This window comes from Excalfactoria chinensis, chromosome 6 (genome assembly GCF_039878825.1).
Source record: "Excalfactoria chinensis isolate bCotChi1 chromosome 6, bCotChi1.hap2, whole genome shotgun sequence".
Classification (NCBI taxonomy): domain Eukaryota; kingdom Metazoa; phylum Chordata; class Aves; order Galliformes; family Phasianidae; genus Excalfactoria; species Excalfactoria chinensis.
In genome coordinates this window covers 9,591,494-9,611,861 of record NC_092830.1, presented here as the reverse complement: position 1 = coordinate 9,611,861, position 20,368 = coordinate 9,591,494, and the positions used below count along the sequence as shown (strand labels likewise).

The following is a 20,368-nucleotide window of genomic DNA, read 5'->3' as shown; positions in this document are numbered from 1 at the left end:
TCATACTAAAGGCACGGCAACAAAACAAAGTTGGATTTTCTGTACTCTGTTTTATAGCTGAAACAATTTTGTTTCATAATTTCCGGGGCCATCCAAGCAGCATATCATGTCCTGCTTCCTGAGCAGTATGGTAGGACTGCATCAGTCAAACAGAGAAACTGATGAGGAACAGCCAGATTGAAAGTATATGACATCAGTAAAAGCTCCTGCAAACATTCAATTATTGTGTTCTGGTAGCAATTACATTAGTTCAGCATGAATTTCTACTACATCCTAAAAACTACTTCTTGTCTGTAGAAGTCTTTAGCATGTAAGAATTTATGTGCACTGACTATATGATCTTCCATAATTTGGTTATATTTTATTGAAGAAAACTGAAACATGTGAAGACTCAAATAAATTAATTATTAAACCCACGTGAGCATTCTTCTTCCAATTATTGGCCATACTGAGAGTGTATTTTGTAATAGAATTGGATATAATGAAATTTGCAAAATGAGGAACTGAAATGAACTTAAAGAATTGATTTTGCTTCCAACAATGCATTTTCTCTTGACATTGTTCATATTTTCCTCACTGTCTCTAGCGGATCGCTAAGTGCCAAATCAAACGGCACCAGGCATGAGCAAAGAGATTGATTTTTATGCTAGTGAGGCAGTGGTAGCAAAACTGCCATTTTTATTCACCCTGTTCTATATAATACAGTTAGAAGAAGATTATACTTGAATGAGTGGTGCTGACTGGCCAGAAGCGGTGTTCTCAGGGGTCAGTACTATGGTCCATCCTGTTTAATATCTTTATGGATCTAGATGATGGCACTGAGTACACCCTCAGCAGATGACTCCAAACAGGAAGTGTCCATCTGCCTGGAGCGTAGAAAGGCTCTATAGAGGGATCTGGACAGGCTGGAACACTGGGCTGAGGACAACAGGTTGAAGTTCAACAAGACCGAGTGTTGGGCCCTGAACTTTGACTAAAACATCATGCATTGCTACAAGCTTGGGGCAGAATGGCTGAAAGACTGTGGAAGTAAAGGACCTGGGTATGTTGGTCGCTGCTTGTGCCCAGCAATGTGCCCAGGCAGTCAAGGTGGCCAATGGCATCCTGGCTTTTAGCACAAACAGTGCAGCCAGCAGGAGCAGAAGGTGATCATCTCCCTGTTCTCAGCTCTGATGAGGCCAGATCTAGAGGACTGCATTCAGTTTTGGGCTCCTCACTACAAGAAAGACATTGAGTGTGTCCAGAGAAAGGCAACTAAGCTGGTGAGGGGTGTGGAGCACAAGTCTTAGGAGGAGTAGTTTAATATGGAGAAGAGAAAGCTCAGGGGAGACTTTGTAGCTTTCTACTACTACCTGAAAGGAGGCTGTAGCAAGGTGGGCATCGGTCTCTTCTGCATAACTAGCAATAGGATGAGAAGGTACGGCCTCAAGCTGTACTAGGGAGGATCAGATTGGATATTGGAAAAAATCTCCAAAAGAGTGGTCAGGTGCTGAAATGGGCTGCCCAGGGAGGTGGATGGTGAAGTCACTATCCCTGATGCGTTGAAGAAAAGTTTAGAAGTTCTAGTAAGGACACTAATTGAACTAGATAATCTTGGAGATCATTTCCAACCTTGGTGAGCATATCTGTGTTCTGTCCACATGCATATCTTTTCATGTTAATACAGATAGATGAAGAATAAATATGTCTATGGCAGATTTTATGCATAATTTTTACTGTACGCTCATTTCAGACATTTCACTCTGTAGTACGGCTTTGCACTGTAGCCCTTTATTTTATGTCCAGAATAGAGTAGGTAACTTGAGAATCTTTTCTCAGTATGACTGAAGGAAAGTCACTTGGCCTGAGTAGCATTATAAAGTAACACTAATGATATAGTTATAAAATGAATGTAATTAACTTCTGTAAAAGCAATTCAAATCAAATGTCTTCCATAAACATTGAAACTATAGTAGTGAAGGCATGCACATTCTTCTGCAGTATGAAGTGCAGAAATAAGTACATGATTTATCTAATTTAATCTACAAATACCCACAGCTATGTGTCACTAGGCAATGGCTGTGAGTGTAACAGACTGCTCTGTCATCATAAACATAAGCACGTTAGGCCAGACAACACCTTAAAGAATCACGCAGACACCAGGACTATGCCTGCACACAGAGGACACACAGCAACACCAAAGGCATTCATGCTGTTCCAATTCTAGGCATTTAAATTAGCAGACCATGCAAAATAACCAGGTCTACACTTGAAATTTAAACTCCTCCTGTATGAACAATTAAGAACACACTTCAAATTGTATTGGGGCATTGCTCCCACATCTTTCTACTGATTTCTAGCTAGCAGAGATACCAAATTGGAAAGGTCTTCACTCCTTGTATTCAGCACACATGATGCTGAGAATTGCTGCTGACTGACAGGCTTGGCCTCTATCTTGCCCTACCATTGTCCTTGTCTGCATCTGGTGCCCTGCCTGCAACAGGGTACAGCTGGACAAATGGTGCAGAAGACTGTGCTATGCTTGATCTGAATGCAAGCTGGTCCAAATCCACTTAATGCCGAGCGTGAAGCAAAAACTGATCATAGCAAACTGAAAATCTGTTACTAGAACTAGCACACCTTAGGTAATTGAAAGAATGCTCCTGACACTTTGAACCTATTAATTTACTCAAACTCTAAGGAGAAAGAAGTCGCTACAGAAAATAATTACAAGATTACTGTCACAGACAAATTATTTTTTGAAAGCTGAGGGGAAAAAAAGTCCCTTGTTTTTCATTAGCATTTATGTTCCAAAAAAGATGCTTGCACTGTAAACAACAAAAAGTTAGCTGAAAGTTCTCGTGAGGGTGCTCTGCTATTCAGTTAGACACAGAAATCTAAGTACTGAAACAGAAATCCCAGAGGTCAGAACAGCAGTTAGACCTACATTTATCTAAGAAGAAAGGAAAGGGAGAAAGGAATGGTTCAACTTCTGTGTTTTCCTCTCTTTGACTGACCTTGAGGTGATTAAGGAGCTGTTTTTCCTTTATGAGTGAAAGGAAAATTAAAAAACTGCATCACCTATAGAGTCAGTAAGCAGAGGAGCTGAATGGCACTGTATGGACTGTACAAAGTAGATAATGCTTCATCTGCAGGGACAATACTTGTCACTGGCCTTTGTCTGTATTGTGCTGCTGCTTTTTTTAATTAAGTGTGACAGAGCCATTTTCTTCTCCCAGTCACTCCCCAAACTGCAATGAGCTTCTGCCTGGGCTGTCTCCATTTGTACAGCTATGATGCCACACTGTCTGTACTGCTCTCTCGTCCATTTTAATGTATTAAGCCATCTGCCAAAAACAGAACACGAATAATAATCCATCTCTAATATGAGTGTAGCGTTCTCCCATGCCATTTCCACTCACTTGATTAGCTTTCCTTCAATTACAGTTCAGGATAGTAAAAAAGGCTGTTTTTCCTTTCCTACTTTCTGCCAATACAAACACATTACAAAATTCTGTCTAATCTAGGTGTAGCCTGTTTTATTTACTTCAGCCAGTAAGACACATGAAAGGCTGTGTCACCTACAGAAAAGCAAAGTGGGACATATTTTTCTTAACTGGAAGTTACAAGTAGCTGTATAACCTTCACTGGAGGTACAGGGCTCCTGTACTAAGTGCACCTTGCAAGTTCATATTCCAGGGCCTGACTATTGCCTGTTATTCCCACCTAAACTACAGGAAGAGCTGAACAATGCTCACCAGGAGAAATACATTGAATGACTGAGTCGGTTTACAGTACAGTTACAGAAAGGAACCCAGGAAAGACAATTCCATGCAAACATCACCAGCCATCTGGTATTTCACCGTGTTTTAATAATAAACAATCCCTAATCTGCCTATACAGGTTTAGGACCTACAGGTGCTACTAATAGCACCTATAAGGAAATGCCAGAGGTGACACTTTCAGGCACTGAGCAGAAATTCCAGCCCAAGGGACTGGGTACTTCTGGCAAGAAGATTTTGCAAGCCGCTGTCCTGGAATTTCCTTGCAAGTGAAGACATCTGTTCAGAAACCACAGTAATTATACACTTTTGGCCATTTTCTCCATTTTCAGCTTTTCCTAAACCATCTGGCATACAATATCCAGGACCAGTATCTGACGTGATTTTATTTTACTATCTCAAGTATCTCAAACATTTCTCTGATCTTCCTTGAAGATTCATAAGCCTTGCTGAAAAATCTGATTCCTCTTCACTCTATTGTCCTCTTGACAGTGGAAAGAGAATGAATTACACCTTAATTCACGGAATAGCTCTTTGGACTCTCAGAGCACCTTACAGGTATCTTAGTATGAGCAAGAACCTCTGAAGACATTTCTGTTATAAATTCTACTGAAAATCTGTTTTCTGCTGTCCTAACTCCTTCTACACATTTTCACATACTCTGCTCCTTGTATGTCAGGACTGTCTAGAGTGAATATGAGACATACATAGGCTTCTTCACAGTAAAGAAAACTTAATTTTCTGCTTCAGAAAACAGAACTATTGGTTCAAAAGGTCATCAAACGCTAATCTCCTCTATAGGGAGAAAATACTGGAAGATAGTCTTGTAAAGGAAAAGTCTCATATAGATCTGAATTTTTGGTGACATGTATGAGAAGATGGAGAAAATACAGAAGACAGATATGTAACTCTGTAGAAGGACTAGTGCTGTTGGGTGTTTTTTGTTGTTGTTGTTTTTTGTAAATACTTATGTATTTACTCTGTCCTGCCTTGATGCAGTAGTTGCAGCTGAGAATCCTTCCCTGACACTGCAAGACTGACTGTGAGAAATATTTAATATGGCTACTTATATATGTTGAAGTGAAAGTGAAAGACATTGTATTCCATTATCAACAGTCGAAGCTATTTAGCATCCAGACTAACAACATAATAAAACCACAGTATTTCATCAGAATTGTACACACACAGTATTGGCCATTATTCTGGCTTCCTGATAAAAGATCCCAATTAAATATTTTGCTCGTACTAAAACTGTTGCTTAATTGCTCAGAAATCAAGTTACATTAACACTACCATTAGCTTCTGTAAATTGGCACAAACACCATCAACAGATGAAGCATCCTTTAAATTAAATGCTTGTTTTTGTTTCCCCTACCAGTGCACAGGAAATGGGTACATCCATTTTAAAAGACAGTAAATATTTTTTTTACCACCACAGGAGGGATTCATTGTAATGCAGGGTATGCACTGTAGTTATTTTTAGGCAAATGCATGTGAAAGAAATTAGACGGAACATGTAAATGTTAATTATACTGAGGGTTGTTCTTCTGCTTTTTGTTGTTGTTTCTTTCTTATTCTATTCTTTTAATTATTATTTTTAAATCTTAAATAACCTCTTCAGAGGGAAAACTAAAATTTATTCTCAAAACTGGTTGCTTGAGACTTTTTCCTGCAGGGATACCATAACACTTCAATGTTCTCTTCCATGTTTATAGAACATCAAGACACTGTGAAAGAGCTAAAGGTGAACTTGCAAGGAGACAGGTATGATTACAATCTGCCTCCTGCTGTTCTATCAAAGACACATAATGTGTTTATAAAATAGGAAATTATTTGTTTTTATCAGTCTGACAATGTGATCTAGATTGAACTTTCAACAAAATAATGACAAAAGACATTCAGACCATATGGGAGCCTTCCAACAAACTGGTTTTGTATAATATAGTTACAGTAATGCCTCCTATTTTATTTTACTGGCCTGGAACATCAGAGGGGGATGTTGGAGGTATGACAGTGGAGATGCCAGTATTTAGCTACATTTTTTTATGTGACAGATGGCAGTAGAGAAGCTTTCGAACAAAATGTCAGACATAGAAGTGTGTATGAAAGGTATGGAAATGAATTCCTCCACATGAAAAAACGGCACCCATTGACAATGCTTGCTAAATATCTATGGAGACCAAACAGCGGATGTAAGCACAGGGTGGGACAGGTGGTGCATTTCAGCAATGGCAATATGAAAGAGAAGCCATGTACTGGAAAGCTATGCACAACTGTCATGCTGCAAAATGAAGAGCATCTCAACCAGCTCACCTGCACAAATCAGCAAACAGTGGTGACTATGTTGAGAAGTTGTATTTTGGAGCTGAGAATTTGCTCTATCAAACATTGGAATTGTGCTCACTGGACTCAATGTCATATTGATGAAAATAAATAGGAGGCATTACTTTTAGAGGAAGCTACATACATCTGCTGGATTCCACATGTTAATTGTTCTAAGTAATTTAACTTTGGTCTCCTCGTCACACAAAATTAGTGTAAGCAAACAGTACAATGAGTATATGTAATATCACCTGACACACTTCGAAACATGAAAAAAAAAAAAAAAAAAAAACAGAAAGCCAGAACATTGTTTTTCTTCTTCACTAAGTATGCCCTCACTGCAAGAACTGGCTTCCTTATTTTCTACATAAGTATGTAGCATCTAATTCCATACAATTCTTTTACAACCAATTTAAAATTTTCTAGGTATTTTACTGCTGAAGGATAAGGCCAAAAATGTATTTTGTAAGTTAACACAGATTTCAGAACAGCTCCTAGTAACGTGCTAATATTCCTAATTAATGTACTGTAATGCCCAAGTCCCTAGTGAACCAATAATGCAAGATACAATCAAAGTGCGATTAAAACAGGGAAGAGAAACCACATTAGAAATGTTCTTGTCTGGAATTCAGCGGAAAAGGAGCGGATTAGATCTCTACTGAGGCAGGGATTCAACATGTTAGCTTGCACAAGTCAAGACATGAGAGAACATAACTGCTTCAAAGATCAGGACTTAGGCAACAAGACACTCGACATGCACAGGCTGAAGCTCTGCTTCAGTGAAGGATTAATCTTAGCTTCTCAGTTTCTGCACCAAACCTCTTTCCTATCCACCCTGAAAACTACCCGGGGATCAGGCCAGAGCTCGGGATGGGGTTATACCACTTATTTCATAACTTCAGGCATCAGTATTAACTGTGAATAGTTATATTTATGCCATCATTGCTGATTCTGACTAGTTTTTGTATTCCTTCTGATGTCTTAGTTTGAGATATTACTATATAACTGAGTCTTAAGCTCAAGCTTTGCAGGAGGCTGACATTAAATGGTTTAAGCTATGCTGGTCAGCAGAAAGCACTGAAATCAGGGCTCTGGGATTCATATGTAGCCATATTTACTGGGATAGTAGTTTTGCAAGACATAAAGCAAACCGAATAGATTTTCCAAAACCACAACAAAAATAACCAATAAGCACTGATTACTTTTTAAAATCACTTCTTATAAATGTGTTTCAGCACCCAAAACTGAACAGAACAATATACCTCATAAGATGCTTCGCCCTCTTCAATAAGCAAACCACCAGTTCCCAGCTGTAATTCATTCACATAGCTTACTCTATAAACAACTCTATTTTCATCAGTTTTACCAGACAATATGACAGGCTATGCAAAAACCTGAGAGCAGTCTTGGAAATAAAGAGTTGAAAGTTATCCTACGAGTTCTTATAGGAGCTGGTCACATATGTAAGGAAATACAGACATTTTGGAAGTGGATTAAGTTCACGTCACGTACAATGGAAAAGACAGTACTCAGAATCAGAAATGAAACTGGATTATCCAGAAATACTTGTGGGTTGTTTTTTTTTTTTCCTATGAAGAGGATGATCAAGCTGCAGTTGTAAGCATCCTACAAATTGAGACAAACTGATCTCTTCTTTTGAAAGAAGTGATCACAGACAAAAGCTGCTACTCCAAACATCAGTTTTCACATAAAAACGTTCTTCACATAAAAACGTGCTTTGTGAAATATGTCATTTTCACGCTTAATTTATTTCTGGTTTGGACAGTTTCTGAGAATACTTTCTTATAAACATGGCTACTGGTTCATCAATAGTCTGCTCTGGTGAAACATTTTCTACTTCAGCATTGCTTTATTATTTGAAACAAAACCCACTTAAGCAGATATACTGGTCTGTGGAGTCAATATTTTCAACAAGAATAGGCTAAAAAGGATTTCACTTCACCACCACCCATTTCTATTGCAATGCCATTTTCTAATAAGTACAAGTAGTTTATAGCTAAAACCAAAATCATTTGAGAGAATCAGTCACAAGAGATAGCAGCAAGAACACAGAAGCATACGTTGGCAAAAAGCTAACTAGTTCATTAAAATCCAAAACGCGTTCAGAAACCTTTGAAATATTTCATGCATTGCTGAATGCACCTAATACATCGTGACATTAAAGCTAAAAAAAAAAGGTCATTCAAAAGGGAAAGAGCAGAAATACCCAGAATGGTAAAACAAAAAGAGGTACGTGCCGGTCTTAAAATCAGTGCATTTCAAGCTGCATTTCTTTGGTTTTTCATGGTTTGTTTGTAATCATAAAATACTCTTGAAGCAGAAATCAGTGAACGCTCTTCACTACAAACTGATCTAACTTTAGCCAGTTAGGTAAGTCTCTGTTTATAAACATTTTTTCTGTGAATCTTGACGAAAGGACTAGTGCCTGCATCAGAAAACTGAGCTTAACAGACTAACAATTTGCGTTATGTTATGTGCTTATCATCTTCAGACCACCCCTACCAATTTATTTATGTCTTCAGAAGTCTTTCAAAAGTGTCTTTTTTCCTTCTACTACGTTTACTTGATCATGCTAAGCTGGTTTAACATGCATGGTTAAATTCATTTTCATGCAGAAATTAATCTTAGAACATTTAATCTGGTACAGGCAACAGGGTGGTCTTGCTACATCACCTGCACAACCTTTGGGAGCTTTGCTGTATATAAACACTGCAAAACTTTGTTGGTGAGATTTGTACCATTGTCCATGATACACAGGAAAACTCACTAAAAAATATAAGGTGTCATTTAGATTTCTCCTATGCAATACAGGGGAACTAAGATGAGATTAGATGAACGATCACTGGGACGACATGAAAAACTGAGAGCCTGCCTTATAAGACATACAGAAGGATAATAAACTATAATATAAATAATCATGATGGGGCTTAGCCCCGAGGAGATGGAACAGCCATTTACATTGATGGACCACCCATTTCTTATAGGGAACATTTTGTTCATTCATCCTATGAGCACATGAAAGGCTGAATCAATCAAGCCTAAGCAGAGCTGTATTATTGATCAAACCTTGCTTATGTGCAGAACTCAGCCTGAAGAAATCTGCATGCTTAATGAAGTCTTGCCATAATCCTCCCTAAACAATATTAAAGCCTTATTCTCCTTATTTTTTTAATTGAGTTGTACATGTGAAATAATCACAAATGCAGCCTGATGCTCCCCTTGTAACAAATTGTACAACTCTAGGCATCTACTTGAGCTGGAATTCTACTACTTCAAATCCAAACAGGGAAGCGTCCTGCAAGATTCATTAACAGCTATGTGATCACTGAATTATTGCTGGAGGGAAAAAAATGTGACTAATTGTTCTGCAAGACTTCAGATGACTTCCTCTCTCCAAGCTACCTCAGTCCGAAATTAAGTGAGCAGCTATTCTACCATTACACCCTATTTCCCATAATGCTATAACATTTCTGCAAATTATTAGGTGAGCAGATACCTAAAATACAGTAATGGATTTGTTTTCTCTGTGACAGCAAAGCCGTGTAATCTAAGGACACTTACTATGTCCTGACTCAGCAAAGCTTGTCTTCAAAGTAGCATTAATTTTAGTAGCATTGCAAGTGTGAAACATTTTATAAATGAATTAAAAAAGACTCATTTCTCAACTAGTTTGTGGAAGGTATCTAAATTGCCTGTCTCTGACCAAAAGGAACCGAGCTTGGTATTTCTTTCAGTTTGGTATTTCTGTGAGTTATGCATTTCAGCAGCAGTACATACACAGTCATTTCCTATAATTACTTCATCTGAAACTGATACTAATCCAATTGAAGTCAATGGAATTATTTCCATTGACTCCTGCTGACATTCATCTTTAAAAACCAGAGATGGACTTTTTCTGTAGCACTGCATGAACAGATTCAAAGAGTAAAATAATCTGCTTTCAGTATGCATTATATTAACAATTTGGCTATGGCTTTGCTCAATGGATTAAAAGCAAATCACTAAACTGCCATAAGACCTAAGAGTACTATGTCATGAAGAACCCAAAACAGGATGCAATTTAAGAGACTTCTTCCCCCATAACATTTAGCAAGACTTTTTCTAAGCTCAGGCATTCACATACAACCAGCGTGGCTCCTACAGATAACTGGCGGGGGTGGGGAGGAGGTCATCCTGAGAGGGTAACAAAGAAAGGGCAAGAATTACTGGTAGGACAGTGTGTTAAAAGTTAACAGAATTAGTGGGTGTCAATCAAGTGTTCATTTTGGAAGAAAACATTACAGTCTTGCAACAAAACACAGAAAACAAATGAGCGTATGGGGAATTAAGATCAGAGCTGTGGATATTGGGAACAGCCCTAGTGTCTGATAGCAGATGAGAAAGCCTGGCTTCTCACATCCCAGGAACTTGTTCCCAAAAGGGCTGTTAAGTACAGAGAAAGAGGAACGATGGGTAATAACACATCTGATGGAGAAGACATAAGACAAAATGAAGATCATCTCCTTCCTACACTTACAGAACTCACTGCTCTATCAACCTTACTGGCGAAAGTTACTTAAAATGCAAATGCCTTCCTCCCAACTTTCCCAGCTCAGAAGATTCAAATAAAGATTCATCCAGTCCCAGAGCTGAAAAATGAGCCCATCAGATAAAAGAGCTGCATGTGCACAGTCATGAACAATCACTGTGAAAGAAAACATCACTGTACAGAATAATTTTTCACAGAAGGTTTTGTTGCTTTGTATAAAAGAGTAATATGTTAGTAATGTGGGGCAAGAAAAGGTTATCCTAAAGAAAGCATTATTTTCTTAGTTACTCAGATTCTGCAAGGAAAAGATGTAAGAGATGGAAAACAAAAGAAAATCCATATCATCAGAAGAACAGAGATGTCCCTGGACTTCTAAAGCACTCTGCTAGAATCCAGAGAGACAGAGGCAAGGAGGAGGCAGATAAAGTCATATCCACAGTCCTGAAGTGAGAGGCCTTTTATCACCACTTTCTGCATAAAACAACGATGAGAGAAAGCTGAAATGCTCCTACACCCAGGATAAAAATGTACACTGTCTGGATTTTTCACATAATCTGACTTGCAAATTGCCCAGAAAAAAATACAAGCTGGATATTCAATTCCTAAGTTAAATCCAACAAAATGGGTATCTGGGATTGGTTCGTTTTTCTCATTTGCATTCAGTTCTACTGCCATAATGAAGTGGAAGAGATAAAGCAATAATGCAAGGAACAAAAATTGTTTTCTGCAGCAATTCTGCAGAGTATTTTCTTTTCTATTCCCTCCTGAAATAACATAACGCGTGTGACATACGTAGAATCCTTGTAGGAGCACTTTGGTCTGAATAAATTTGGCTTTTGTAAGAAGGGTAACATCAACACCAATGAAAAGTAGCAGGACCTACTAAAACATCTCCACGGACAAAGACTGTACCCCAAAAAAACAAATGTTCACAACTACAAAGTAAAAATTTTGTCTTTTAGAAAATTACACACTATTTTCTGATTGTTGTGAAGGACAGGATGGTACAAATAAGCAAACAGTCTGACTGAATTCTTTATACCCCTACCTACATTGGCAAATAATTCCTGGTTTGTGGACTGCATGTCAGCCATTCATTATTCAGAAGCATCTGGGGTTCAAATATCAGCCTTTTCTAAACATTTCCAAGCTCAAGAATCACACAATCTGTTTCTGGACTTTCATTTGCAGGGTAACATCTCTGCATCAGATTCCTTGTATGAATAATTGTGCTTATTAATTAAAATTCTTTGATAATAATTTTGTTTGAATGTTTGCTAAACTTATGCTTCCACAGACATCCATTGGTACTGACCAAACACTGATCCAAAACATTTAAGAAGAGCTATTGCAGAAACAAGTCAGTGAAGTGAAAAGCAATACCATAGTGCAGTTCAAGTGAATATTCATGGGAAAATCTTAGCAGGATTGGCTATTTCATTTAAAGCCTCGATCCTGCAAGATTAAAGGTAATGGGATCTTTGTCATTGACTTTCAATGAACAATGGAATGAGCCCCAAGGTAGCACCTATCAGAAAGGGCAGCTGCTTAAAAATTTTATAGCACTTCTACTTGAGAGCAATAAGAACAAAGCACAAGTTACATACATAGACATACAGAGATGCAGATGTACGTGTATGCACTCATAGCTTTAATTTTCTCAGACTTCTGTAGTTTCTGCTATCTATAAATTCAACCATTTGTTTAGGAAGCACACCTAGAATTCTGAACTAGTAAACTGTCAACATCAAGAAGTGCTGTTTTGGTGCTAGTGATGCCCAAGACACAAAGAGCACAATAACACTATTTGATAGAGCAAATTCTCAGCCATAAAACTCTGTTTATCAACACAGTCACCATCATTAGCTATATATTTTCCCCGTCCATTAAAAGAGCATACATGCCATGCTCACATGGAGGTGACCCAATGCTGACACATACAACCCATTGCTTCACCATGCTCACATCCGTTGGTTGGTCACCCTCAGTGTTCAATAGGAATCAGTTAATGTCAATAGGTGTCATTTTTTATTTTTTACACAGAAGAACTCAGTTCCACATCTTTGCTTCATACACACCTCCATGTCAGACACCATCTGTCAGACTGCCCCTTTTCTGCCATCTGTCACATGGCAACCAAACATAATGGAATACTGGCAGGAAGATTCAACCCCTACTGCCATACCACCAACATCTACCTGTGATGCCACAGGCCAACATAATAAAATCAGAGGTCATACTTTTGGAGCAGTCCTCATACATTCCTACTTCGTCAGTGTCATCAGGAAGGCAACTCACTTTGCGCTTGTGCAAGAGAGCAGCATGTGGTATTAAGATTTATGCAGTGAAACTTGTAACAGCCTAATTCAAGCAGTATTTGTGTAAGTAGGTAGATGAGGAAAGAATGCAGAAAAGTAAGTCACTGTAAAACCTCCAGCCCCTCTACAAAACTGATTTTTCTGAGATTGGTTTTACTGTGACAGAACATGAATTAAGTGCAAGGTGCCTCATAGCAAAGAGGCTACTTAGTTCTGGGAGGGCTACAGAGTTAAACTGAGCTGAAATGCACAGAATGAGGCATTTCAGACACCATTCTCAGCACGTGTGACCATCAGTTCACCTAACACAGTGCTAAAAATATATCAGTGTACAACTGTGACACATCAAGAGTGGAAAAATATTGGCTGTAGTTTATTTGGATACTATTCAGTATAATTTAGGTTTTGTAACAGCACAAGTCAATTTAACAAGGTCAGCAGATTTGGAAAATGACCTTGAAGATGACATAAACCAGTCCTTCAACTTTCAGGACTGTGTTAGTCTCATTCTTCCTCAGATTTAACTGATAAACGTACCCTTACATTTAGTGCTTTCCTAAGAAGGTACAGAAAAAAACGTATTAACCTTTGAACACTGGTGGTTTCTTAACAGAGTATAATATCTCCTCTAAAAAGTTACGTCCACTGTTTTATAAAAAGGATCTTGAAATATTAAGACATTTGTCATCATCCACTACTGTATTGACAAGGTAAGTCTGGAACAGAGGAAGATGTCGCCCAATAAATCCTGATGAAGTTTGTAATTCTTGAATAACTGCTACTGCCTATGCACCAAATCATATTAAAACTGCTAGAATTATTTCAGAGACTAATCTGTAATGTCTAAACTAATTGTTATACTTTCATTGATACTTTAAGGCTTTAGTTACTGTAAAGTAGAATGGCAGCAGTAAATACTCAGTGAGTTAACTCATCACTCCCACTGGACTGACTCATCCTAAAAAGTAACCAGGTAAGATTTTATGTTTTCTGCTTTATAATTGAAAAAAAGTAATCAAGGATGGTCTTTGTCAGCAGTAAGAACATTTTAAGCATTGTCCTCTAAAGTTATTAACCTCTATTTCTATCCTTTTCCAGCTTCCTAGCTAACATTTCCACATGATGGGTCAACCAGTCTTCCACATTCTGTTTTAAAGGCGTCAACGTGTATGTCACACAGTTTTTCTTAAGTTTCAGGTTTATAGTGCTTAACCTTATCTCAGTGTCTTCTCCAATTCTAATCAGGGACCTCCCTCCCTCATGCAGTCTTTGCCCCAAAAAGCATATGGTTTCATGATGCTACCACAGATAAAGTCTTAAAGAGAACAGTGAAAGATATACCTGCATTTTGCAAAATATCTGCTGATCACATCTCAGCTGGGAGTTCCTCAGTACCAGGGAGTCTTCTGACACGCACGGAGGAAAAAAGCTCTACAGTTATTCTACAGATACAACTTCAGGCAAAGCTGGGAAGCAGATCTGAGAAAAATAAGAACAAAATGGTGAAGAATTCACTAAGGCAGGTAAAAGTACAAATACGTATGTATGCGTACATACCAAATAAGATACAGATTCCCATTTCTAGAAAATGACAAGGCTTCTGAGCAGGGTGACATGGTCTGCTCAGAACAAGAACTAATCTGACAGCGACATATTCTGTATAAGAACATAATTTGTACATTCCATGCCTGCACAACAATAATTTACAGTAAGAGTTATATATCGAGATTTTGTGATCATGATCAAGATAGGGAATTGCAACAGCAACCTCTGCTAGGACAGTCCAAACACAGCATCCATTATCAAACCAGTAGGAACTCATTATAAATAAAATTGGAAATACCTTCTGAGTTTTAACATTAAAAAAACAACAACAAAAACAACAACAACAAAAACACCACCATTAAAAGTGGTGGTGCAAAAGCTAAAGTTACTAAAAGCAACTGATCCAAAGATGGAAAAAATAATTCATTACATACATCAATAGATAATTAAAATCAGAAATTATAACAGAAAGAAAAAATATACTGTGTCATACTTCAGACTGCTTTACAGTGGTTGGGGATTTCACCAGTTCTTATTTCATAACATATTTTGAAATTCATTTTATGTTCTTTATAATGAATTTTTAAATGAGCAATACTTTTTCCATAATTTAGCCCACAGACATCTGAATCACAGACTTCCACTAATATATTTGCATATAAACAGTTCTCTTAAAATTCATCTGCTTTAATTACTTCTTTCTTACCTGAAGTCACAAAGTTCCATATGGGATCTATAAATTTTTCTACTGCCCGAGGCCATGTTAAGGGGCACAGGTACATGTTCTTGCTCTGCCCAAGAGATTCAGCTGTGGAATGGGTATGGAAAAAGCTGCAAGAGAAAAACAGGAGTTAGCATTAGTATCTGCAGAAAATGAAGAAAAAAATGGACGTAAAAAATAGCACATATGTGTTGTCAGGAAAGGACAGAAATAGGTAAGAAAAAGGAGAAACCAGAGTTTTGGAATAATTAAGTTTCAAGTAAAGGCTGTTTTCTCCAAAGTCACGGGACGATAACATCTAATAGCATTTGCAATTGCAGACAAAGCCACTGGGGTACAAAGAAACATGGACCCCAGAGCTGAGTGGGCATTCAGCAAAACAGTTCGGCACCTTAATCTGTTATCCCACCAGAGTGATCCTGGTGTTCATGCTGAAAGCATCTCACTTCCCAGTGCCGGTGTAGCTGCCATGAATACTATGAAAGGAGGCTGAAAATTTGCAGCAGTGTTTAGCTGCAGAAACACAAACACACACAGTGTTGCAGTTTGAGCTGTGACACAGAAGCTTCACAGATGATTGGAAAGATGATTCCACAGACTGAAAAAGCATCATTTGGGGATTACAAGCAACAATCTGAAATATCTTACCGAATATCAGGCAACAAGTCAAAATTGCAATGAGTTTCTCTCTTAGCCATCAAGCAAAAATTACACCAGAATTATATCACCTTGATGTATGGGGCACAAGCTCGTTTGTGCTCCGCCACATTACTTGCTCTTTAAGTGAAGAAAACTGATTATAAATATCAATACATTGACTTATTAAAAAAAGTTTTTAATTTAGCCAGTAATCAAAAAAGAAGTATCCAACAGTACAGTAATTTTATTTACACATTTAACACATAATGTATTTACATGTTGTAACAACATTCTGCCTTCTGCAACTTTGTCCAGTACAGGGGAAGAGCTTTTTATGCTTTTTTTCATTAACCTTTTTCTACACGATTGTTTCATTCCTTTTACTAGAGTGGCACTAGACTGTCATAATTCTAATATATTCATAGTTTAGATCATTTAAGCTGAATTTATCATATAATGTGAACTTAAAAAAAGTCATGGACCGTATGACAAATCTTCAAATAATAATAGTATTCTGGCCTAAACCACACACTCCTACAGACTGAAAAAGCATATTACTGTAAGCTCTACTCATCCTCACACACATTATTTACTCTCTGATCGGTAAACAAAGATATCTTTTGAATCAATGATTGTCTCATTATTTTCAGAGGTTTATATCAGCATAAACAACTTTTTCAGAACATTGCCAATACTTCAGAATATTTTAAAGTATCCATCTATATGACTGGAGCTATGTGCTGTAAATCAAGACAATGTGAATTCAACAAGGCAGCTTGTATGAACCTCATTTTCCTTATTAATAATTCCATTAAAAAGCTTGGTTCAGCTTCCATTACTGTCAGTGAAATAACATATGAAATGTCTGTGACTTCTATATTTAGTCTCTTTGATTTAGTCTCAAGTTTCCAATCACCGATGTTATGACAGCATTCTGATCTATACCCACTGCCATGCAAAACCGAAGAAAAATTGTTTTCTCGCAGCACTGTATGTATACAACAGAATCTTACAAAACCAGTGATGATTGGACAAAGCTACTCAGAACACAGACCAATGCTGGAGCACAGAACAAAAAATAGAGAGCTAATTATAATGACCTCATACAAATCAAAAGCTTTCTTTCAAGAACACTAAAGCTGAAGCATCAGAGGTCCAAGAGGAAGACAATGAGCATTGCTTGGGAATTGGAGATTTTCATAAGAACAAAAATTAAGTAGACTGAAGTTCACATTGATGATTAACTAATTTAGGATATGCCAGGAGAACCCAAGACAATAAAGTATATAGGGAGGGTAGATCAAGTGTGCTCTCATGATATAAAGAAGAACATGCTGTTAATGAAATCACAAATGCTACATTTAAGTACATTAAAAATTAATTTACAGGGTATTTTAATACAACATAAAATTATCCAGAACAATTCATCACCGGAGAAGAGTTAAGAAATTAATTTGACTAAGACTGGATTATACATTCCAGTGATTGCACTCACATTCATAAAACTTGTGTGATTTTAAGATTGAAGCAGAAGTCAGACGCTGCTTAACACAAATGGGGATTTTTTTGCCTTCCAAACTATTCACTGCTCAGAGAGAACTAAGACCTAGAACAGTCCCTTTGACAGGGAAATCTCCGGAAAACTGGCCAGCTTACTGTGCTGCAAACATTACTCTGTGGCAAGAGTGTTGTAGTAATTGTCCATGTCTGCTTGGAGTCCACATCAAATCCCAAGCAGTTAGAGTTGGCTTAGCTGCTATTTCATGAAGAACAGTGAAAACAACAATTAAGTACCAACTAAACACAACAGTTAAAACTAACTTTGGTGAAGTCAGAAGTCAGCTCTGCTTGGCTGATGCATGGTAACTTAGTAACGGAGTGTTCAGAGACAAATTCAGGAAGTATTTATGTCACCGGAATGGCTCTATAAAATTGCAAGAGCTGTGAAGGGAAAATTACCTGATTGAGGTCTAAGTAAAGTCTGAGACATATGTTGTGGGCAATGGATTTGCCTGCTCCATGCAGTCTGAGAAGGATTAACTCTTATCCACTGCAAATAAGAGCATAAATACTGACAAAAACATGACCCTGAAATTTCTAGGTTCCATTTGTAGGTGACTGGTCACAGCTCAAAGGCCTTTTCCTTTGCTTTTTCAAGCTCTTCAGTAGCTCTAGCAGGCTTTAAGAGGGACCTTCCTAGAATCAGTGAAGAGTCAGTTTGCAGTGTTAATCAAGCCTTTATGAGTAGTTGCTTGTTACAGCAAGAAAATTCCAATATGCTGTCTTGACCCTGGTTTTTGCCCTCCTGATAGAAGTAAAAGACAGAATGTTTACTACTGCTATTGCTCCAGGATCAGATCCTTCCTGTTTTTTTAAGGTAAAGCTAACATGACAGAAGCAGCAGCTAATACCAGCTGGTAAATCCACGTTCAGACTTTAAGTCAAGAAACTCCAGAGAACAGTCCTACAAGCCCTGGTATGTAGGCCTCTACAGAAGAATAACGTAATATCAGCCCTAGGCAGATAACACATGAGGAAACTTTGATATCAATCATGAAATAAATATATTTCCCTTGGCAAAACTGGGAGATACCTATGTCAGAACAGATATAATATCAAAATGATAGCATTCCCAATGGATTTTTGAAGGTAAAAAATGTACAGTGCTACTGCTCAACAGATGGAGACGACGTACACAAAGGTTAGAAGCAGCTTCTTCAGACTGAACCTCGATTTTCTCAAATGCCTCTCAAAGTTCAGCTGAAAGGCATCCAAGTCAAGTGGAAATGCCTGGCTTTAGCAAGGCGAAGTTTTGATCCTTCTAATCTTACAGATTTTATAAAACCAGTATCAGGACAAAGGCACCTTATTCCAGCCACTCCGGCTCACAGCTGTAATCTGGCCAAGAGTAGAACACAGTCCGGATTATTGAATTCTGTGACTCCAGTGACTCTCACAAAGTCTTAGCCTACTAATATTGGCTACAGTATTCAAGGAATGAAAAGTAAAACTAACTGTAAGGACTTTTGAAATAAAAGTTGTACTCATGTATTTCTTTTCCTCACTCAATATTGTGAATAGAAATGTTAAATAGGAATGTGAAGACCTTTTTCTTCAAATCGTGATTGCCATAAGCAATGGAAACCATCTTCAGCCTACACTGATTTCTTCTATCTCACAGGAAACAGAACAAAGTCAAGATCACTGGGGCATAGCACAAAATATTTATGTCTTACAACCTAGACAATCTAGAAATGCAGAAAACAAAATGGCTGTCATCTCACAGGAATCTGAAAACATGAAAGATGCCCTTTCCAGAACAATCAGTCAGAAGAATCATGTTTCATCTTTATCTGTTCCACAACAAACCTGAGTACTTTTTGTTTCAAAAAGTATTTATTTAAACTAAATGACTTTCTCTGTAATCTTCTGCATTTTGCTAACCCTGAGTAACCCACAAACTTCCTCGTTTGATTTTACTTTTCCCAGACCAGACAACAATGTCACTGACGGCACTGTTTATGACACGGAATGTCAACTTTATGGATACCTGTTTTTATCTTTCTCCAGCAGAATGCACCCTTTTGGAAACAGGTCTGTCTTCTTTCTCTCTCTGCATGAAACTAGTCACTGTCACAGTTTTTCTACAGGCACTTCTGAGTCAGCATTCCTAAATCTTTACTAGTTCACTTTGAGGCACTTGATTTCACCTGACCTTTTCCCCAGGATCCCATCACAGTACGGAATTATTGCGGCCCCAAATCAGCAAACAGCAAAGCATTATTTATCCCTCAGAAAGATATAGATCAAATGAAATTAAAACAAAAAATATTGTAGAGGAAGACGGGGGCATGGAAATACCACTCAATCTTTCCCTGGTGGTTTCAGCCCATTCAACATACAAGCCTATTAGTCTGATCTCAAAGGTCTGCAGAGCTTTTACACAAGTTGTGATGGAAACTTGATTGAAGGATTTTAGGGAAAAAAAATAAATTTTCACATGAAATACACAGCTAAATAGTGCAATGTTAACCTTGTATTTTGCTTTGGCATCAAAATAGCAATAGGGCTGCAATAGATACAAGTTACTCTGGTAGGCTCCAGGGAGACCTCAGAGTGGCCTTTCAGTTTCTAAAGGGAGACTGTAAGAAAGAAAGGGACAGACTGTCCCCTTACTGTCAGCAAGTGCTTCCATGGCTTTTTTGAACTTGGACTTAGTTATTACCAGTAAATGTGTGTATCTCACCTGGGAGTATTAGTCTTGCCATAAGAAAAGACAGTGCCATCTAACAGCCTCCTCACTGCTTTTGCTAAATAGGGAATTTTGTGTCCTGTGCCCATTGCTCTCCAGCCACTGCTTGCTCTTGCCGTGCACTTCCAGTATGCAGCCTTTTCTGAGGTAATGCTTTCCAGGCAGGTCATACAAACATACTGAATTCAATACTAACAAAAGTAAAACACCTACTCTTCTCTCCACAATACAGATTCTACTTTATTTTGGAAGTTTGTGTTG

The 20,368-nt window shown here is 37.9% G+C and overlaps 1 protein-coding gene across 15 annotated transcripts in view; it reads right to left on the bottom strand.

Moving 5' to 3' along the window:
- Positions 1-20,368, bottom strand: part of LOC140253758 (protein FAM13A-like) — a 212,353-nt gene that overhangs the window by 43,834 nt on the left and 148,151 nt on the right. For 14 of the 15 annotated variants that reach the window (XM_072339569.1, XM_072339561.1, XM_072339560.1 and 11 more), the window contains 2 exons: positions 15,202-15,326; positions 14,292-14,429 (listed from right to left, as the gene is read on the bottom strand). The exons of the other annotated variant lie outside the window; for it this stretch is intronic. In XM_072339569.1, the coding sequence (XP_072195670.1) occupies positions 15,259-15,326 (68 nt within the window). In that variant the 3' untranslated portion in view covers positions 14,292-14,429; positions 15,202-15,258. The remainder of the gene's footprint in view (positions 1-14,291; positions 14,430-15,201; positions 15,327-20,368) is intronic. 15 annotated transcript variants of the gene reach the window in all.